The 23,764-nt window shown below is 36.2% G+C and overlaps 1 protein-coding gene across 1 annotated transcript; it reads right to left on the bottom strand.

The window, feature by feature from the left end:
* Positions 1–5,063: 5,063 nt before the first annotated feature.
* LOC121203558 (uncharacterized) lies at positions 5,064–5,834 on the bottom strand. The gene is made up of 2 exons (XM_041083940.1): positions 5,275–5,834; positions 5,064–5,165 (listed from the first exon to the last, which is right to left on the bottom strand). The coding sequence occupies exons 1-2, from the start codon at positions 5,755–5,757 to the stop codon at positions 5,133–5,135; spliced, it is 516 nt and encodes a 171-aa protein (XP_040939874.1). The 5' UTR covers positions 5,758–5,834; the 3' UTR covers positions 5,064–5,132.
* Between the last annotated feature and the right edge of the window lie 17,930 nt (positions 5,835–23,764).

Genomic DNA, 23,764 nt, shown 5'->3' on the forward strand with positions numbered 1-23,764 from the left:
ATGAATCTGCCATGTTGAATAAGGTAAATCTAGAAGGAGTGAGTAGTACTTCGCAGCAGGTGGAGTGTACTCCGCAGCAGGTGGAGTTTGAGCAGAGTGTGGTAATTCCAGCAGAAGGTACCACTAGTGATTCTTCATTGGCAGATGCAGAGTCAGATGAGGAAGAGGTTTCTACCCAAGAACCTCAACAGCAATCAGAGCCAATTGCAGTCAGAAGGCAGAGACGAGAAATTCAGAAACCAGCTCGTTTCACTGACATGGTAGCTTATGCACTTCCAGTTGTTGATAATATTCCATCCACTTACACCGAAGCCATTCAGAGTTTAGAGAATAATAGATGGTTAGGTGCAATGGAAGAGGAAATGCAATCTCTAGAGAAAAACAAGACGTGGAAGTTGGCACAACTACCAAAAGGGAAGAAGGCGATTGGTTGCAAATGGGTATTTGCAAAGAAAGAAGGATTTCCCGACAAAGAAGATGTTCGTTACAAGGCAAGGTTAGTGGCTAAAGGCTACGCTCAGAAGGAGGGAATTGACTATAATGAGGTATTTTCTCCAGTTGTTAAACATTCCTCCATTAGAATTTTGTTGGCCTTGGTAGCGCAGTTGAATTTGGAGCTAGCTCAACTTGATGTGAAGACCGCGTTTCTACACGGTGATTTGAAGGAGGAAATCTATATGACTCAGCCAGATGGATACAGGGTTGCTGGTAAAGAAAATTGGGTGTGTAAACTTAGCAAATCGTTGTACGGATTGAAACAATCTCCGAGACAATGGTACAAACGATTTGACAGGTTCATGAAGGACCAGAAGTACAAAAGAAGCAAATACGATCATTGTGTGTATTTGCGCAAGCTTCAAGATAATTCCTACATCTACTTACTCTTGTATGTTGATGATATGCTGATTGCAGCAAAGAGCCAAATGGAGATTGATAGACTGAAGGCTCAGTTGAGTAAAGAGTTTGAGATGAAGGATTTAGGGGAAGCTAAGAAGATTCTCGGCATGGAAATAACTCGGGATAGAAAGAGGGGCAAACTTTGGCTGTCACAAAAATAGTATTTGGAGAAGGTACTACAACGTTTCGGTATGTCTGAAGGTACAAAACCTGTAAGTACCCCACTTGCTCCTCATTTTAAACTAAGTAACCAGTTATCTCCAACGACTAAGGAAGAACAAGAGTACATGGCAAAAGTCCCATATGCAAATGCAGTTGGAAGCTTGATGTATGCAATGGTATGTACGAGACCAGATATTTCACAGGCTGTTAGTGTTGTTAGCAGGTACATGCATGATCCGGGCAGGGGTCATTGGCAAGCTGTGAAATGGATTCTGCGGTATCTCCAAAATACCATAGATGTCGGATTGGCATTCGAGCAGGATGAATCATTTGGTCAATGCATAGTTGGATATTGTGATTCTAATTATGCAGGTGATTTGGATAAGCGACGGTCTACAACTGGCTATTTGTTTACTTTAGCGAAAGCGCCAGTTAGTTGGAAATCTACCTTACAGTCCACGGTGGCTTTGTCTACAACAGAGGCAGAGTATATGGCAATTACAGAGGCTGTGAAGGAAGCAATTTGGCTTCATGGATTGCTTAAAGACTTGGAAGTTGGTCAGAAACAACTTAAGGTGTATTCTGACAGTCAGAGTGCTATTCATTTAGCAAAGAATCAAGTTTTTCATGCACGAACGAAGCACATAGACGTTCGCTATCACTTTGTGCGGGAAATTCTCGAAGAAGAGGAGATACTTCTCCAAAAGATTCACACTACGGAGAATCCTGCAGATATGCTGACTAAAGTGGTTACAAGGGCCAAGTTTGAACATTGTTTAGACTTGATCAATGTCCGACACATTTGATATGGCGTCGTTGGCGCAAATTTGAAGACACTATTGAAGTTTGTGTTATGAGAAGATGTTCGAAGATGTGGAATATCGCCAAGGTGGAGATTTGTTGAATATTGGCAATATCCCACATTAGGAAAAGATAGAAAGGGAGGGGGTTTGGTTTGTTATATATAGAACCCCTCCCCCTTTGGTTGTATCATCCCAAAATCTTCTCCTTTGTAATATTTCTAGAAGAAATATTAATTTGGTAGTGTCCGAGGACGTAAGCTAAATTGGCCGAACCTCGTTAAATCTCTGGTATTTTATTTCTTATTTGTTTGCTTATATTTAATAGCTTTATGTTGGTTATATTTATTTAGTTATTATTGCTATAAATATCTAAGTGAGTTCTGTCTAGTTGTTGGGTTTTAAGCGGGACCATTGTGACCCCTCCAATTTAACTGGGAATTTTCTTAGTATAATTGTTGGCATAATAATTATCTAAATATTTCTGATAATATTGTTATTAATATTATCGTCGCTTCCGCAACAAACATACATGGGAAATTTGCTTATAAAACAGCCCTCATACGTGCATTATGGCAAGTTTATTGTGAGATTATTTGAAAGTGGATTCTAATTTGATCTGCAATTCTATAATTTCATTGGTCGAAGTAGATCCTTCTATACTCGTTTGAATTTTGATTGCAAAGATTTGGAATCAATTCCATTATTTTGTTTCGTACAAGAAAACATGGTAGGCGAAACAAAAAGGACAGGGTAGAAAACATATATGTTCTCTTTGAAGGTCAACTAGGAAAACGCACACACAATGCAAGAAAAATAAGGATTGAAAGGGAGAGGGTAGAAATGCCATCCATTTCAGGAGTGGACTCATTACCACTTACCTGTCATGTTGATATTTGTAGAAAGTTCATAAGATCTTCATGGGTCATATATGGTTGTTATCATCATCTATTTTATTTTATTAGTTTGTTGGGACATTTTGATAGTAGTCAGGAGAAATAGATTTACTACGCAAAAATGAACTAATTTACATCCAAATAAGAGTTTTTGCTTCATCCCCTAGACACATCATACAAAAACCAATGAAGGGTAGAAGCATGTTGCTGCTAAAGGAATATTTAGGTGATTGTACTCTCAGGAAGTGGGTTCATTGCAGTGTGGGATTGGCTAGAATGTCAAACATTGTAGATGCATGTTCCTTTCTGAAACATAGATGACGAACCATGTCTAGAATTTGGCCCTTTTCCTCTCAAGAACAAGGGACATTGAAACTCAGCATGTCTTATCAACTGATCGGACGAAGAAATTTAATGATCTAGGTGCAAGAGAAGTGGCTTCTTATGCAATTTATTCTATTGACTATACTTGTATGAAAAGAATGAAACATTGTCACATGTTGAGAGTGTTGCTAAATGCGACAATATCTCCTTCTCCTGATGTATAATAAAGTTTTCCATGATCATGCGTGTATTATGCCTATGAAGCTTAAGCACAAGTGCTCCGATGTTAAAGTTAAGAAATGACAAGTTCAACTTCTATGATTTTGTCCTAGTATAACTAAATTGTTAGTTTATGATTTATCTTGTCTTGTCTGAAACTACTTGAGGATTGTTCACTTGAGGTCATTATGATATTGTTAAATGTTGTCATTTGTCTATTTCTCTCTTTAGCGATTGCATAGGCCTCGTTAGATAATTTATAGCTTAGCACATGAAATATGAAACTTAATTTTGGATCTGTTATATGTTATCATTTGTCTATGATGGATGTTATCATTGCTGCAAAGGTGTTAAGATATATATTACATTGTAAGGGCAAAGGATTTGAGTGAACAGGATGGGCCCCTAGACTCCTAAAGTTGGATGTTCATACAAAACAAAGTGATGGTGGCAAGTTGAGTGGTGTCCTTGTTTGGTATATTAAAGATCATGCTTTCATGTCAGAAGGTTTGCATTATAACTTAATTTCTGAAAAAAGAAGAAGATGCAGAAACTGGTGAAGGAGCTGTACAACTACAAAGAGGAAATACAACTACAAAGAGGAAATGTCCAAAATCTCTTCCACTAGTTTCCGTTCAAAAGAAGAATAAGATGTCTGGCCTACAGATCATTAGGCAGCCAGCAAGAGGATGAGATAATAATGAAATTTTGAAGCAAAACTTAGCCGAGTTGAAATTGAGACTTTGCAATATAAGGCAGAAACAAATGAGCTCAGATTTGATGTACCAATGTGTCTTATACATATGTACATGCATTATCTCAGCGACTCTAGCAAAATGGCAACCCTAGTTTGTTTCAAAGATTTCGACAGGAGATTAGTAGGTAGTAGGAAATCTGTAAACTGTAGTGAGATTAGTTGTCTCTCTCACTCAGGTTTCATTGATTGTTATGTTTTTTTACCAGTTCTGTTTTTCCCCAATTCCTTGGATGATTATGTGACATTGGTGGAGGATTGATGCTACCATACCGCTTGCTCTCTCTTGAATGTGGTTTCATTACTTGGTGAAACTGTGATCAGACCCGAGGTTGTCAAATAGGATCGACAGACCAGACAGACAGGAACACTACGAGGCAAGTGTTCCTGCTTGCCACTTTTTTTTTAATTAATTTTCATGCATTTAGTTTATGGTTTAATGAAAGCTTAGAAAGTAACTTGAATCCTCAACCACTTTTGAATCCTAAATCAAGATTAGTATGGCCTAAAAGCTAGCACTCATATCCTTAAGCAAATAATAAACAATATGTAGAACAGTGGTGCATTAGCTGTCACATTCATTGCTGATCACTTGCCAGTCCTTCCACTCCTCTTCCACCGTCCCACCTCCCTATGTAAGAGTTACTAACATGTGCCCAGATCCTGTTTCTCTTTTTTTCATGCATTAATTTATAGGCATCAATGGGAATTACATGAGTAGATCCAAGTTAAAAAAAAAAAAACCATGACGAAAGGGTCTAGGATAAATCTATGAATTGCTCAACATCAGAAACAAGTTCTTGAGCTGCAAATATTTTTTACAAACAAACAGCCAGATACCCATCTCCTTGGAGATAAATGGAACACTTGTGACTACACCTCAAATGAAGAAAAAAACAAGAAAGAAAAATTAAAACAAACCCCCCATTAAAACAAGTTTTAAGACCTACAAATTTATCCAAACCTCAGGTCATTTCCAGCCTTCCCTTTTTCTTTTCTTTTTTTTTTTAAAAAAAAATGCTCCTTATCTCTACAAGTTATACCTTTCAAAAAGTGCAACTATACTCCAAAGTCCACATCTCAGAAACTTGACCCTCCTTCACTCAAAAGGTCCTGCAACAAATAACATTGATGAAATTAGATTAAACAAACAAACCTTCATATAGTTAGCTTAATAAAGGGAAAAGAAAAAGAAAAGAGTTGTTTTATTTCTCTCTCTCACCTGTGAAGTCTTGTTAACATGGGTGTCCTCATGAACAAAACCAGATCTTCTAGTATTGTTACCCAATCGCTCCACGGACCCTTCACTCTTGTTAGCTTTTTTGGAACCAATGTGGGTTCTCTTGAGACTTAGAAATCCCTTCCACCTTGTGGAACCCTTGGAAGGGCTGAGTGTCACATTATCATTATCATCATCCTCCACTAGAAGTTCTTCTCTCAAAGTCCTTTGCATATGATTGCTACAAGTATCTTTAAATGGCAAAAGCTTACCCTTATAGAAAAGCTCGTCAGCACTCATCATGGAGTAGTTTGAGACTGAGAATTCAAAGTCTGTGGAGACTGGAGCCTCCCTTGAGCTCCTCTCTTGTCTCGTAATCTGCTGAGTCTCCACAAACTCATTTGAGAAAGAGATTCTTGGGCTCATTGGGGCGCAGTGGTGATGACTTTTGTGCTCGGAGTTATTATACATTTCCAAGCATGCCATGAGCTTTTAAAACATGGAAAAAGGAAGGAAAAGAAACCAAGTAACTCTAATAAATTCTATAGGGACACTTACACTATTACAACTTACTAAGTAGATGTTTGTATTTATATCTAAGGAAGTTTGGGGGGGGGGGGCGAGCTTGATGAGTTTATGTTATGTGTTTATCTTTTGAATTCATGCATGTCATGTCCATGATGTGATGCTTTTTGTCATGACATGTTAATTAGCATTCAATGATGACCAATTTGGAAGACAGAAACAGAATCCCTCAAGTATTATTTATATGCTATTTTTTTGTTTTCGTCCGGACATAGGAGAAGTTACTAAGAAGCTTTCTTTTCCTCCAAAGTTCTACAGTAATCGATAAAAATAATAAATAGATAAACGCTCCTTTTTTCTTGAACCAATTTCATTATGCCTCATTTTTCTTAAAGACTTGGAAAACTCTCAAATGAAGATTCCGAGCAACAGTCCTTGGTCATTCCACCCCTGTGAATTCTTTCCCAGTGTAAAGTTAGTGGCATAGTTAAAATATTAAATACTCATACGTGATAAAATTTTAATTTTATATATATAAGATACAGAAAAAGGTTATCCCTCAAAAAAAAAGTTATTTTCAACTTTTTTTATTACTATTTTGATAAGGTTTTTGTTTTTTCTATTTATTAATTTAGTCCTATAGCTTTATAATTTTTCTTAATTTAAAAATAATTTAATAATATTATTTACAATACTCCCTACATATTTTCAATTACTTATGAAAAAAATTATTTTCTTTTCTTGTTTTTAATAAAATTTTACTTTTATGAAATTAACATAAACATTTTACTCTCCATAATCTTAAGTTTCAACAAATAAATTCAATTAATTAATTAAAATTTCATATTATCATATTTGTGAAAATAAAATAAAATAAAATAAAGAACACACAGATTTTATGTGGAAACCCTTTCGGGAAAAAATTACGGGCAGAGAAGAAGAAAATTCACTATGTCGAATTCGAATGATTACAAGAGGAATAGACTATCTCTATTTATAGGCTTGTAAAGCCATATTCTAGTAAGACTGAAACACCTTATTCTAATCAATATAAAATAGATGGAGTTTAATAAGGTTTAAAAAACCTTATTCTAAAATAAAATAAAAGAAGTGTTGTTCTATATAGATTTTACTTTTATTTTATTTTACTACTTTATTTTATTTAAATAAGAATTCGGGTTATTTAATTCTAACAATCTCCACCTTGACACGAATTCTCAATGAACAAGTTCTTCATCGCGAACTATCAACGAACAAGTTCTCCACCTCTTCCATAAAACCCCTTAAGGGTTTAACTTCAACAATGAACACCAATCAAGTCTAAGTAATGCTCAAACTTGGTCATAGGAAGTGACTTAGTCATCATATCTGTAGGATTTTCATGAGTACTAATTTTGCTCACAATAATATCACCACGAGCAATAATATCAGGAACAAAATGATATCGAACATCAATGTGTTTTGTTCTCTCATGAAACATTTGATCCTTTGTAAGAAAGATTACACTCTAACTGTCACAAAATACTGTACTGATTTGAAGGTCTTCATTGAGTTCACTAAAGAGTCCCTTCAACCAAATAGCTTCTTTACAAGCCTCAGTAATCGCCATGTACTCAGCTTCAGTGGTAGACAAAGCGACTATAGTTTGCAAAGTTGCTTTCCAACTGATTGCACAACCTCCGATTGTAAAGACATAACTTGTGAGAGATCTTCTTCTATCAAGGTCTCCAGCAAAATCAGCATCAACATACCCAATGACTCTATCCCTAGTTCTTCAAACTGTAAGTAGACATCAGTAGTACCTTGTAAGTATATTAAAATCCACTGAACTACTCTTTAGTGTTCTTTACCGAGATTCGCCATGTATCTGCTAACTGCACTGACTGTATATGATAAATCTGGACGTGAACAAACCATAGCATACATGAGAGATCCCACTGCACTAGAGTATGGAACATGTGACATGTACTTAATCTCATCATCTGATTGTGGAGACAAAGCCGATGAAAGTCTGAAATGGGCTGCTAAAGGAGTACTAACAGGCTTAGCACTCTGCATATTGAACTTGCAAAGAACTTTCTCAATGTACCCCTTCTAACTTAGGTAAATTTACTTGATTTTCTATCTATGAGAATCTCCATACCAAGTATCTTCTTTGCTAGTCCCAAATCTTTCATCTCAAATTCTTCACTTAGTTGGGTTTTGACCTTTCTTATCTTTCCTTTATCTTTTGCTACTATCAACATGTCATCAACATAAAGAAGTAGATACACAAAAGAACCATCATTACTTTTCTTAAAGTAAACACAACTGTCAAAACTACTTCTTTTGAAATCATGAGAAGTCATAAAGGAATCAAACCTCTTGTACCACTATCTTGGTGACTGTTTCAAACTGTAAAGGGACTTTTTCAACAAGCAAACATAGTCCTCTTTTTCTAAGACTGTAAAACCCTCTGGTTGTTACATGTAAATGTCCTCCTCAAGTTCTCAATGCAAAAATACAGTTTTTACATCTAACTGCTTAAGCTCCAAATCATGCATGGCCACAATACCAAGCAAAGCTCGAATCGAACTATGCTACAAAACTGGGGAGAACACATCTATGAAGTCCACTCTGGAATTTGACTGTAACCCTTTGCAACAAGCCTTGCTTTATATCTGGGTTCTTCAACTCTTGGAGTCCCTTCTTTTTTTTAAACACTCATTTACAACGAACAGCCTTTTTACCTTTAGAAAGTTTCACAATATCCTATTATCTATTTTTGTGGAGTGATTTCATATCATCTTACATAGGAAACATCCACTTTTCTGAGTCTTCACAGCTAACTGCCTCAAAATAATTAGATGGCTCTCAGTTTGCATCTATATCTTCAGCCATATTTAAAGCATAAGCAACTAGATCAACCTCGGCATATTTCTTTGGATGTTTAATTTCTCTTTTAGTTCTATTTTTGGCAATAGAGTATTATGGTGAAGAAGCAACTCTATTCTCAATTTTTATATTGGCTTTAAGAGTCGACTCTGTATTAATCTGATGCTCCACCTGCTTTTGATTTTCTTTAGTGGAAGAGTCTTTAAGAGATAAGTTAGGTAGCATAGCAGTTTCATCAAAAACGACATCTCTGCTAATCACAACTTTTCTATTTTCAGGACACCATAACTTATACCCTTTTACACTGGCTTTATAACCAAGAAAAACACATTTAATGGATCTCGGTTCCAATTTTCCATTATCAACATGAGCATACGTAGGACACCCAAAGATCTTTAAGTTAGAATAATTAGCAGGATTACCAAACCATACCTCTTGTGGAGTCTTTTTCTCAATGGCAACGGATAAAGATTAGTTGATCAAAAAGCATATAGTAGAGGCTGCTTCTACCCAAAACGACTTCGGTAAATTGGCATTTGACAACATACATCGAACATTCTCCATGATTATTCTGTTCATTCGTTTTGCAAAGCCATTTTGCTGTAGAGTATGACGAATTGTCAAGTGTCTCACGATCCCTTTTGACTTGCACAGTCTATTAAACTCATCAGAACAGAACTCTAAGCCATTGTCTGTGCGGAGGTATTTTATTTGTTTTCCCGTCTTTTTTTCAATCATAATTTTCCAAAACTTAAATTTGGAAAACATATCGCTTTTTTGCTTCAAGAAGAACGCCCAAAATTTTTTGGAAAAATCATCAATAAAAGTTAGCATATAATTAAATCCACCTCTCGAAGGCACTCTAGATGGCCCTCACAGATCAGAATGAATATACTCCAACGTTCCCTTTGTGTTATGGATTCCTCTAGTGAATCGAACTCTCTTTTGCTTCCCAAAAACACAGTGCTCACAGAACTTCAGTTTGCAAATTCCTTACCCATCAAGAAGTCCTCTTTTGCTCAATTCTTCCATGTCATTCTCACTCATATGCCCTAGGCACATATGCCAAAGTTTAGCAATATCATCATCTGATAAGGAACAGGAAGCAACAGTTGCATCACCAGTAACAGTAGAACCCTGCAAAACATATAACTTGGTAGTCTTTCTCTACTCTTTCATCACAACAAGGGAACCTTTGGAAATCTTTAAAACTTCACTTTTAGCTGTGTACATGTACCCTTATGAATCAAGAGTACTCAACGAAATTAAATTTCTCTTCAATTCTAGAACATGTCGTACGTCACGAAGTGTTCTGACAACTTCATCAAACATCTTAACTTTAATTATTCCAACACCTGCGATTTTACATGAAGCATTATTTCCCATCAAAACAACACTTTCAGACACTGTTTCGTAAGTTGTAAACCAATACCGATTGGGAATCATGTGGAATGTGTAGCCTGAATCAAGTATCCACTCCTCGCTTACTTTAGAATTGTTGAAAGAAGTGACTAGAAGTTTACCATCGCTGTAGTCTTCTACAACATTAGCTTCACTAGAATTTTCTAGTTGTTTTCCCTTTTGATTCACAACCTCCCTTTTAATCTTGTTCTGTAGCTTATAGCACTCGCATTTAATGTGCCCTTTCTTCTTGCAGAAGTTACAAGTTTTACCTTAGTTTGAAGACTTCGATCTACCCTTAGATTTACCACAAGGATTTCGTTCCTGTGTCCTCCCACGATCATCATCAGCATTCCGATTCTCCCTAAGAGTCTGGTTTAACCACAAGATGCTTCATCTTACTGTAGTGACGTAAAAGTTTCGTTTTGGTCGCTAGTTGAGGCGATTATTTGAAAATTTGAAGATAGAATTTCGGTTTTAAAGAGAAAAGAAGTCGCCACCGATCTTTTTTCCTAGGTTTGATCGGACACCTAATAAATCCTCTTTTTCTTTTGAAAGAAAATTTATTTTTTGAATAAAAATGAATGTCGAATTTGGGTCTACGCGAAAATCCAGAGAAAAATAGGGTTCGGGAGTCGGTTATGCACGACGAAGGTATTAGCACCCTCGCGACGCCCAAAATTGGTATCTTGTTAAACACGCGTTGTCTTAATTCTCAAAATACAAGTTTAATTTAATATTTAATTGTGATCCGATTGAAATACGATAATTTGAAATTTTTGGTTTTTTAGAAGGACGTCTCATTTTTTAACACGAGCCAATGATATCCACCCAACATAGCGATGAAATCAGTGACTTAGTGTTGAAAGCGGTACGTTGCCTTATTTATTTTTGAAATTGATTAGAAAACATAAAAAAATATCATTTGGGATGGGAAATTGTAAACAATGCAAGCGATGATACAATTAATGAAAAACATTAAAATATAATATTAGCATAAAAATAACAATAATATTCACAATAAAAATAATGTTCTAATAAAATAATAAAAGAAATAGTATTTGTAGTAATGGTAAAAATACTAATATGCAGATGAAAAATACACACGTATATGATGATAATGATAATAAAAATAACAAATATTATGTAATATGTGTAAACAAACTTATAATTTAAGTAAAAAATGATAAAATAATAATGGAATAAATATAGATAAGTATTATGTGAAACAAAATAATGATACAAAATAATGATAATAATAATTCAAAGTTTGAAATTATATAAAAGTATAAACGAATAAATAATAAAATTAATGTATTATATAAAACGTAAATGTATAAAAGAAAAAACCATAATAATAATAGTAGAAGTTATAATGAAAGTAAAAGTAATACTAAATGTAACAATAAGGATATTAGTAATAAAATATAATAGCTATAAAAATAAAAACAATAAAGGATAATAGTAATAATAATAATAATAATGAAAATAAGAGTAATATTAATAGTACATTAAAATACAATAGTAAAGTAATAGGAATAGTGATAATAATAATAATAATAATAACAATAATAGTAATAATATTGAAATACAAAAAGCAAATGTAGTATAATAAAAATAAAGTAATTAAAAAAATAATAGTATGTATAAATATAAGTATATATACATATATAATAAAAAAATATACACCAATAATAATAATAATAATAATAATAATAACAACAACAAAAAGCAAGCATAATATAATAAAAATATTAAAATAAAGTAATTAGAAAATAATACTATGTATAAAAATATATACATATACATATAAAATAAAAAATATACACTATTAATAATAATAATAAATATAATAATAATATCAATAACAAAAAGCAAGCATAATATAATAAAAATATTAAAATAAAGTAATTAGAAAATAATACTATGTATAAAAATATATACATATACACATATAATAAAAAAATATACACTATTAATAATAATAATAATAAATATAATAATAATATTAATAACAAAAAGCGAATATAATATAATAAAAATATTAAAATAAAGTAATTAAAAATAATGCTATATATAAAGATATATATATACATATATAATAAAAATATACACTAATATATAATAATAATAATAATATTGAAATACAAAAAAGTAAATATAATAAAAATATTAAAAATAAATAATAAAAAATAATACTATATATATACACGTATACATATACAATAAAAATATACACTAATATATGATAATAATAATAATAATAATAATATTGAAATACAAAAAGCATATAATATAATAAAAATATTAAAATAAGGTAATAAAATAATACTATATATAAATATGTATACATATACATACATATATAATAAAAATAATATACACTAATAATAATAATAATAATAATATGAAAAAAAGAATAATAATAATAATAACAATAGTGTTTAGACAAATTAATTTGAAAATAAAAGGCAAAATAAGCAAAAAAAGGGGGACTAAATTGAACTTAAAATGGAAGTTCAGGGCAAATTTGAAGATAAAATACAAAGAAAAGGACCAATTTGGGTGTGTGGATAACAGGGGAGGACCAAAATGGGCAATATCCCATCCTTCCAAAATACACAACACCAAGAGGGACCAAAATGAAACAAAAATAAAATTTTTGGGTAAAATTAAAAATACGAAAAATTTAATTATAAAACTATAAAAAAGCGGAAAGGCTAAAAGTGCAATTAGCCCTTCCGTCAAAAACACGCGGATCCTAAGCGGGTATGGGTCGAGTCAGATCGGGTCGCATCAAAACGACGTCGTTTTGAGGTTTAATGGCCAACCCCAAAACGACGTCGTTTTGGGGGCTATAAAAGGGCTCTTTTCTTCAAAAAAAATCATTTTTGCATTTGAAAAGAAAAAAAAAGAGAGGGTGAGGGTGGGTGATTTCCGGCCACAAGGCCGGTCACCGTCCGGTCTCCTGACTGTCGAGCGCCGCCGTCTCACGGTGGCCGGAAATTAAAAAAAAGGTATTTTTTTTATTTTTTTTGTTTTTTTAGTATTTTAATAATATGTATGTATGTATATGAGAAACGAATAAAAAGAAGAAAAAAGAAAGAAGAACATATTTAAAAACCAAAAAAGGAAAATAGAAAAAAAAAATGAAATCACCTTCCGTTTTCGGTTTCCGTTCATTTTTTTGTTCTTTTTTGTGATTCTCACTGCTTTTGTATTTAGCTTTCTTGTTTGTGTTGTTTGTTTGGATAAAAATTTCTTGTTGTATTGGTAAAAAAATGGCCGAATCCTTTACAATATTTTTGTTTGGCTTTTTATAGCCACTTTACATCAATTTTTTTAACATTTGCTGTCTTTTCTTCTCTGATTTTGCAGGTGCAAGTGGCGGTGGAGCAGGTGGCGGTGGGTGGTGGTGGCAGACCTAGATGTGGCGCACCTAAGTGTTAGGGGGCTAGGGTTTTTTTTGTTTAGTTTAGGTATTGGGCTTTTTAGGCTGCTAGGGTTTTTTATTTTGGACCATTAGTTTGGGTTTGGTTTTGGGCTGATGTAATTGGGTGGGTAGTTAGGTTAGCTGATGGGTTGTTTTGGGTTTATTTTTGTAAAAGGCCCGGGCTAATTTGGGCTTTTACACTTGTCATACGAGGTTAAAGAATCATAAACCTCATCAATTGTGAAAGACTCGCGGCTATATAAAATTATGTCTCTAAAGGTTGAATAAGATGGGGGCAACGAACAAAGTAGAATCAACCTTAGATCTTCCTTATCATACTAAACCTCTATGGCCTCCAAGTTTGAGAGAATTTCTTTAAACACTGTTAAGTGTTCCTGTACAAACGCACCTTCCTCCAAACGATGAGCATAAAGACGCTGCTTCATATGCAACTTGCTTGTTAGAGTTTTCGACCTACATATTTGTTTCAGCCTCTTCCATAATGTAGCGACGGTCTTCTCCTTCATCACATCTTGCAAAATTTCGTTGGACAAATACAGATGTAATTGTGTTAATGCCTTTCGATCCTTACGCTTCTTCTCTTCATCTGTTAATGTCGAAGGCATCTTATCTATCTCTAGCAGGGTATCCTCCAAATCCATCTGCACAAGAACTGCTTGCATCTTAATCTGCCACAACACAAATTTGGTGTTGCGATCCAACAGCGGAATTTCATACTTCAAAGACGCTATTACCGTGATCGAGATGAACTACCTAGAAGCTCAGATACGAATTTGATAAAATAAAATAAAATACCTAGACGCTATTACCGTTAGTTTGGGTTTGGTTTTGGGCTGATGTAATTGAGTGGGTAGTGGGTTAGCTGATGGGTTGTTTTGGGTTTATTTTTGTAAAAGGCCCTGGCTAATTTGGGCTTCTACAGCTGCCCCTCTTTGCTTATTTTTGTGCAATGAGAATAGAGCAAAGACTTTCAAGGAAGACCAAATTTGCCCGGTCTTGCTGAGTTTTGACTTGCCTTGGTGCTTTTCTTTTCAAGTAATCTTATTCCAGTCCACTGTATCTTGTTGCTTTGATCCACTCCACCTTGACTTCAGAGATATGCCTTGTAGCTTCAATCTACTCCAACATAACTTCAAGGATATGAGATTTATGGCTTCGACTTGCTTCACTGTGACTTCAGAAAGATAAGATCTACAACTTCAATCTGCTCTTCTACCACTTCAGTGAGATAAGGTTTGTGGTCCTCTCTTCTGCAACTTTAAAAAGGCAAGATCTGATATCCTCGATCAGCTCCACTGCAACTTCAGGAAGACAAAATCTGGTGTTTTCGATGAGCTCCAATCTTTATTCTTTACTTGGCCCATGACCCTGGGTTCAACTCACCTCTCGCGATATAAGTTGATTTTTTGAAAAACAGACATAATAAAACAGAATTTGAAAATAACTCGGCATGTGACCCGAGGCTCAACTCACCTCTCGCAATATGAGTTATTTTGATGAAAAACAGAAATTAAAAATACCTCAGCGTATCCTGAGACTCAGCTCACCTCTCGCAATATGAGCTGATTTTTTTTTTAAAATAAATTGAAGAACAGAAATTAAAATTACCTCAGCGTGTCCTGAGGCTCAACTCACCTCTCGCAATATGAGTTGATTTTGACGAACGGAAATTAAAAAACAAAAATTAAAAATACCTCAGCATGTGAGCCGAGGCTCAACTCACCTCTCGCAATATGAGTTGATTTTTTTGATGAACAGAAATTAAAACTACTTCAACGTGTCTTAAGGCTCAACTCACCTCTCGCAATATGAGTTGATTTTTTGAAAAAAAAATAACAAACAGAAATTGAAAATACCTCAGCATGTGACCTGAGGCTCAACTCACTTCTCGCAGTATGAGTTGATTTTTGAAAGACAGAAATTAAAACATCCGAGTACCGAAACATGTCATTTGGTGGAGCTCGGGTGTCTTTTCCTTGATTCAGTATAGCTATCATCATAACCTCTTACTCTGCTGGAATATCTGTATATGTCATGCATGATGCTATCATGATATGCACATGTTTGCCTTAAATGCCTTTATGCCTACATGATTATGCTATGCGCCTTAGGCATGTTTGTCATATGTCCTTTTTCATCACGATTTTTGTGATGATCTGCATTCATTACTTCGGCTCTTGGCTTTCTCTTTAGGCCCTATACCTGTCCTCAAGCTTCATGAACAATCTGCGTTTCTCAGATATCACTCTTTTGCCCCTGGTTGAACTTTGTCCTTGCTTTAAGTCTCTTGTACTTATCAAATTCTTATCCGGGTAATGCTTAACATTTCTTTTGTTCAGAGTATGTCATTTTACTATTTAATATTTAAATAAACCACACAATGAGATGCATGAAAAGGGATACCTCCATTTATTTATTTCAAAGGTGAAAAACAAAGAAAGTTAACCAAGAATAGTAAAAAGTGTAATAAAAAAAAGGAGGATCGCATTCAGCGGATACAAATGCTTAGATTTTCAACGCATGAACTCTTCCACGTTTCTTAATCAAAAATATTTTCAAGAATGGCTTCTTGCGTAGAAGATCTCGAGTTTTCAGAAATGCTTCAAATACTATAGTCTCGCTGTTTGACCCACCGTTCAAAATGCCTTGCTTTTTTTTTTAAGCCTAGTGTTTGCTTCATTAGAAAGCCCTTTCGGGTTTTCATCCTAATCTTTTGTGCTAATCAAGGCGCCCTTTTCGAGTTTTCACCTTGATCTTTTTTTTAGGCATAATATTTCTTCATAGCATCTGAGTTCACTGGATTAAGTAACTCCTTCCCATCTATCTCGGTGAGAATCAGAGCTCTGCCTGAGAAAGCCTTCTTTACGACGTATGGTCCTTCCCAATTTGGTGTCCATTTTCCTCGTAAGTCTTTTTGTATTGGGAGAATCTTTCTCAGCACGAGTTCTCTTTCATGGAATTCTCTTGGCCGTACCTTCTTGTCATGGGCTGCGATCATTCTCTTTTGGTACATCTTTCCATGACAGATTGCCTTTAAGCATTTTTCTTCGATAAGATTTAGCTGGTCATATCGAGCTTGAACCCATTCTGCTTCCTCTAGTTTCGATTCCATTAAGACTCGTAGAGAGGGGATCTTAACTTCGATCGGTAGTACAGCTTCTATTCCATAGACCAGAGAGAAAGGAGTTGCTCCCATAGATGTCTGCACAGATGTACGATATGCATACAAAGCAAACGGTAGCTTCTCGTGCCAATCTTTATATGTCTCGGTCATTTTCCCAATAATCTTCTTAATATTCTTGTTGGCTGCTTCAACAGCTCCGTTCATTTTCGGGCCACAGGGTGATGAGTTATGATGCTTTATTTAAAATTGCTCACACACTTCCTTCATCATCTTGTTATTTAGATTCAAAGCGTTATCTGAAATGATTCTTTCAGGCAAACCATATCGATAAATGATTTCCTTTTTTAAAAACCTGCAAACTGCAGTCTTCGTCACATTGGAAAACGAAGCGGCTTCTATCCATTTTGTGAAGTAATCAATAACCACAAAAATGAACTGGTGTCCATTAGAAGCTTTTGGGGAAATTGGCCCTATAACATCCATGCTCTACATAGAAAAAGGCCACGGAGAAGTCATGACATGAAGGGGCGAAGGGGCTGCATGAATTTTATCGCCGTAAATTTGACATTTGTGGCACTTTCGTGCATAACTAATACAGTCGCTTTCCATCATCAACCAGTAGTAACAGAGTCTTATAATTTTCCTGGCCATAGTGAAACCATTGGCATGTGTCCCACAGATTCTCTCATGGACATCTTCAAGTATTTTTCTGGCTTCAACAGCATCTATGCATCTCAAGAGCACTTGATCTTTTCCTTTTTTGTACAAAATGTCCCCATCAAGAACAAATGCTACTACCATTCTTCTAGTTGTTCTTTTATCGTTCTCATTTGCTTGTTCGGGATACTTTTGATTCTTGACATATTCTAAGATATCATGGAACCATGGAAGCCCATCTGGCTCTTTCTCAATGCTGAAACAATGTGCATGGACTTCATATATGCTCATTTGGAGAGGCATTCTTTCTGTTTCTCTGTTCGCTTTGAACATTGAAGCCAAAATGGCTAGGGCATCAGCTAATTGGTTTTCTTCTCGTGGGAAGTAATTAAAAGTTATTTCTTTGAATTCTTTAATCAGTCCTGCCACTAGATCGCTGTATTTAACTAATTTCAAATCTCTCACTTCCCAATCTCCACAGATTTGGTATATTACCAATGCTGAGTCCCCGTACACCTCTAAGATTTTGACGTTTCGTTCAATAGCTGCGTGAAGTCCCATGATACAGGCCTCATATTCCGCTATGTTATTGGTACAGAAGAAATTCAGCCTGGTAGTGAACGGATAATGGTTCCCTTCCAGTGATACTAAAACTACTCCAATCCCATGCCCCAATGCGTTCGATGCACCATCAAAGCTCATCTTCCATGACTTCTCTTTTGATAACTCGTACTCTTTCTTTGTAATGCACATCAAGTCTTCATCCGGGAAATCAAATCTCAATGGCTCGTATTCATCCGTTGTTCGAGTTGGTAAGAAATTAGCTATTGCACTCCATTTTATTGACTTTTGGCTCACATAGACGATGTCGTACTCTGGCAGTAGGATCTGCCATCGTGCCATTCTTCCTGAGAGTGCAGGTGATTCCATCATATACTTTATAGGGTCCAGCTTTGAAATCAACCATGTCATATGGTACAACATATATTGCCTGAGCCTCTGAACTACCCAAACCAAAGCACAGCAGAATTTTTCAATTGACGAGTACTTTGCCTCATACTCTGTGAACTTTTTACTGAGATAGTAAATCGCATTTTCCTTTTTCCCTGACTCATCATGTTGCCCCCGTACGCAATCCATTGAATTTTCAAACACAGTCAGGTACAATATTAACGGTCTTCCTGGAGTTGGCGGTACTAACACCGGGAGACTAGACAAATACTGTTTTATCTTGTCAAAAGCCACTTGGCACTCCTCGTTCCATTCTCCCGGATTATGTTTTCGAAGAAGTCAAAAAATTGGGTCACACTGGTTGGTAAGTTGAGCAATGAACCGAGCGATGTAGTTCAACCTCCCTAAAAATCCTCTGACTTCTTTTTGCGTGCGCAGAAGTGGTAGTTCTTGTATGGCTTTTATCTTATCTGGATCAAATTCAATGCTTCTCTCACTGATGATGAAGCCTAGCAATTTTCCCGAGGTAGCCCCAAACGTACATTTGGCTAGATTGAGCTTTAGCTGGAACTTTCTCAGTCTTTCGAACAACTTAGTGAGGTTCCCAACATGCTCTCTTTCCCCCTTGGATTTGGCAATCATATCATCGACGTAGACTTCTATTTCTTTGTGTATCATGTCATGAAACAACATCACTATGGCTCTCTGATATGTTTCCCCAGCGTTCTTTAATCCGAACGACATCACCTTATAACAGAATGTTCCCCACATCGTTAAGAAAGTAGTTTTCTCCATATCCTTAGGAGCCATCTTTATCTGATTATAACCCAAGAATCCATCCATGAATGAAAATAATGAATGTTTGGCTGTGTTATCCACTAATGTATCGATGTGTGGCAAAGAAAAATTATCTTTAGGACTTGCTCGATTCAGATCGGGATAATCCACACACATTCGTACCTTGCCGTCTTTCTTCGATACTGAGACTATGTTAGCCACCCATTGTGGGTATTTGGAGACTTGTAGGAAGCCAGCATCGAATTGTTTCTTGACTTCTTCTTTTATTTTTAACAGCATTTCAGGTCTTATTCGCCTTAGCTTCTGTTGAATGGATTTGTATTCTGGTTTCAGTGGAAGTCTATGGACCACTACATCCTCATCTAATCCTGGCATGTCCTGATACGACCATGCAAATACATCTTTGTAATCATAAAGCAAAGCGATCAAATCATGTTTGGTGTTATCTGAAATGGAGGTCCCAATATTCAGTTCTTTCCTCTTTTCTTCATTTCCCAAGTTTACTATATCAACAGATTCTTGATGAGGTAGAATCTGTTTATCTTCTTGTTCTACCATTCTTAGTAAGTCAGGAGATGAGACATAGTCTTCAACATTTTCCTTAGCTTCCAACTCTCCTAAGCAAATAGCCTTCTCGAAATCGATTTCAAGATTTGTAACGGGTTTGTTCATATCGTTGATATCTGAGCACCTGAAAGTTGAATGGAAAAGAAAACTATAGAGGAGCATCAAAGTATTGGGACTAACAAGTATAATATTATGGCATGATGTGAGATATATGCAATGACAGGCTGTGAGAAGAGGGAATATTATGAAGTTAATGAGGATGAAAAGACCATGACAAAATGCATCTTCATTAATGTTCATATAAATGATAAAGAATCCCTACTATTACTTAGGGACACACAAAAAGGAGAGTGTTAACATTGAGCATTACTCTAGAGAAAACTTAGAAACTACAAGGAGATCTACAGCAGTCCAATTGTTCAAAACGAATCCAGGAGGACAAGGGCGTATCATTGAAACATCTTTAATTGCATCATTTCCTTTGTCAATGACATTTATACTGACATTTTGAAGGCCCCTTTCAATTAATAACAGCGTGCTTCGTGGATTATCTTGCCCGGGGTATATCATTCCTGTAGACGTAAATGTTTTTGACAAATGAGGGTACGTTATGGGCTTCCATTCTAATTCTCGGCCTAGGACTCTTGCAATCCGCCTTTCTTGATCTTTCTGCAACTGTTTTCTTCTTTGTCGCATATCCGGTTCGAACCCTAAACCATATAGAGCCTTATGGGGCACTGGTTTTAGAGCTCTAACTATCTTTTACAGATATCTTCCCAAACCTTTCCTTGCTCGGGCTCCCTTTCCCACAGTGAGCTCAACTCCCATCTTGGTATTCCTTGACAGCTTAGGCATGGGAATTTTATTTTCTTCAGCAACGAATGTAGCATTGATGAATTCAAAGGAACGGAAGGAATATTCTACTGCATCCTTGCTTACTTCGAGGTATGGTGTATCAGCACAGATAAATGCGACAATGTCTTTCTCTATAAACTTCACTTTTTGATGGAGAGATGAAGGGATTGCCCCAGCAGAGTGGATCTAAGGCCTTCCTAAAAGAAAATTATACGAGGGCGTGATGTCCATGACCTGAAACTCAATGTCATATATATAGGGGCCCACTTTTAGAGGAATTTCAATTTTTCCCATGACTTCTCGTCTTGTGCCATCGAATGCTCTTAATAGAGTGACAATGCCTCAAATAAGATATATCAATTGGAATTCTAGAAAGCGTGGCCAAAGGCATGACATTGAGTGCTGACCCGTTATCAATAAGCATATTTGGTATTATATAACCCTTGCAACAGGTTGTGATATGTAATGCTTTTACGGGCCCCTACTATTTGGCGGTATTTCATCATCACTGAAAGAAATAAAATTATCCGCGTTCAGGTTATTCACCCACCTATCAAGTTTTTCGACAGATATATTGTTTTCCACGTAAGCTTGATTTAACACTTTCAGCAAAGCATTTCGATGTGGTTCTGAATTCAATAGTAGGGATAATACCGAGATTCGTGCCGGTTGTTTGCTTAACTATTCCACGATGTTATATTCACTATGCTTGATGAACTTCAAGAATTCATGTGCTTCCTCTTCATTCACAGGCCTTTTAACTTCTTGTTCGGACGGAGTCTCAAGTTCAACCTCGGCCTCATGCATCAGTGCCTTTCCTTTTTACTTTAAGTCATTAGTCTTCTGCATCGGTTCGACCACTTTAGAATAACACCTCTCGCTGTGGGTGAAGTGTCCTACTTCGCCAACATTTCCGGTCGTGACTTTGGATTTTTCACCTTCAGGTATGATAATGTTGACATCATATTTCCATGGTACTGCCTTGTTGTCTTTGCAAGGGAAAGGAGATGGTACTTCAATTATCATCTTTGGTTTCACTTGCTCTTTTTTTGCGTCTTAATAAATCACCAATGGTCGATCGGCACTATAAGAAAAATCCGATAATTGATTATCAGAAGTGCATACTTCTCCTTCATCGGCCTCTTTCATTTTGTTAAAGATCTCGACTTCCTTGTTGTCCATCATGTCTTGAAGTAATTTTCTGAATCCTTCACAAGACTGGATGGCATGCCCCTTAATCCCATGAAAATCACAAAAGCACTGACTTTTTGTAATTCTTTATTTGAAAATTCTGTTGGGGTGACAGAACAGCCCCTTTTCAACCATTACCTCTCAAATCTTTCACCACGGTGTCTTTATTTCCGAAACACAACTTTTGGCACGCCTCTTTTCTTCTTTCGTCACCGCGATCATGTTCCCTTCAGTGTAGTTAGGGAGCGAATTTCCAGCCGTATTGCTAGCACCACCAAATCGTAAAATGCCTGCATCGATAAGACCTTGAACCCTCCTTTTAAAGGTTAGACAATTTTCTGTAGAATGCCCCTGGTTTTCGGCATGGTACATACAACTGGCATTAGGATCATACCATTTTGGGTATGGAGGCTTCAGGGGTGCCATATAATGTGGGGATATTAATTGTTTTTCCAACAGTTTTAGGTACAGCTCTCCGTATGAGACGGGAATTGGGGTGAACTGGGGTTTTTCAGGATTGGATCTTGTAGGTCTTTGTTCATTTTTGGGTTGGTTTTGAGCTGGCATTGTATTCTTTGGGAACGTAGTGACTGGTCTTTAGTTATTTGTGGCGTAAACGGGGTAAGAAGGGTAATGAGGTGGTGCTTGATAGTAAGGGCTTTGGGGAGGATAATAGAAGTTTGGAGGTGGGTGATATCAAGGTCGTGACTGGGTTGGATACGGATTAGAAGTGTAGTGACTCTCAGTTCCCACCATGTGGGTTTCTGCCTCTTTTTTCTTCATGGGTGCTGTCCTTTTCGAGCACTCGAAACCTTCTATCCTTCCACTCTTGATGGCATTTTCTATAAGTTTCTCGGATATTACGATATTTATGAAGTCTTTCGTGGCACTTCCTACCAACTTATCATAAAACGGTGCTTTCAAAGTGTTGATAAAGAGGACCGTTATTTCAGTTTTAGTTAATGGGGGTTCTACTTGGGCCGAGATATCCCTCCACCTTTGCGCGTATTGCCTAAAAGTCTCCGTTGGCTTCTTTTCCATCATCTGCAGAGTTAGTCGATTAGGCACCATGTCAGATACATGCTTGTATTGTTCACAAAATGCTGATGCTAAGTCTTTCCATGATCGGATCCTTTCTCTACTGAGTTGATTATACCATCGAAGGGCCGATCCAACCAAGCTGTCCTGGAAACAATGTATTAGCAATTTATCTTCATTCACGTAACCAGTCATCTTCCGGCAAAACATGACAAGATGTGCCTTTGGACATTTCGTTCCATCATCTTTTTCAAAATCTGGCACTTTAAATTTTGGAGGCAGAACAGATCGGGCACCAAACTAAGCTCTTTGGCACTTAGTGCAGAGAAGGTTTCAGCACATTCTATCACTTTGAGTCTTTCTTCCAAACTCCTATACTTATCCTGAACACCATGATTATCTGTTTTCAATCTGGCTATTTCGACCGGATCATCCAAATCTGGAACATTGGGATCAGCAGGATTAGTCCCAAGGTTCGATACGAATATACCTTGTCCTAGATGAGCAGGGGGTACGATTTGTTACTCGAGGCTTGCAGGTTCCCTTTGAGGATATTCTCTTTGCGTTGCGTGTGCATGAGGTGGAGTGAATCCTGGGGGATAGAGCGGATCCTGATCATGATTAGTTCTTGGCTGAGGCTCCATAGTGTCAGGGCTCTGTATACGTCCCTTTCCTTTAATTAGAGACGTCATCATTTCCATCATTTTGGCCATTTGATCCCTTTGCTCGAGCGATTCCTCTCGAGATCTTAACATCAGATCTCTTACTTCCTGTTGTGACTTGGTCAACTGCTCTTGCAATTCTTTTTGGGTCCTTTCCATTCTTTCAATTCTCTCATTGAACTCGGCTTCCATAATTCTAGCTTTTCGGCGCGTCCTATAAGAATGGCGTGATTCCAGACTTGTAGTGTCACAACTGCAGATTATACGGTTTTAACCTCAGTGAATGATTATGGGATATGTACATCCAATGAATGGATGAATGAATAAATGACAAATGAATGTTGAATAAATGACGAATGAATGTTAGTCATGAATAAATATGCAAGAATTTTGGTG

This window comes from Gossypium hirsutum, chromosome A12, assembly GCF_007990345.1.
Source record: "Gossypium hirsutum isolate 1008001.06 chromosome A12, Gossypium_hirsutum_v2.1, whole genome shotgun sequence".
Classification (NCBI taxonomy): domain Eukaryota; kingdom Viridiplantae; phylum Streptophyta; class Magnoliopsida; order Malvales; family Malvaceae; genus Gossypium; species Gossypium hirsutum.

What these genes read in the sequence shown, in the direction of transcription:
- LOC121203558 (XM_041083940.1), bottom strand. Translation starts at nt 5,757, where the DNA reads ATGGCATGCTTGGAAATGTATAATAACTCCGAGCACAAAAGTCATCAC. An exon ending in ATGTTAACAAGACTTCACAG is followed by an intron (nt 5,166 to 5,274) that starts GTGAGAGAGAGA and finishes TATTTGTTGCAG; the next exon opens with GACCTTTTGAGTGAAGGAGG.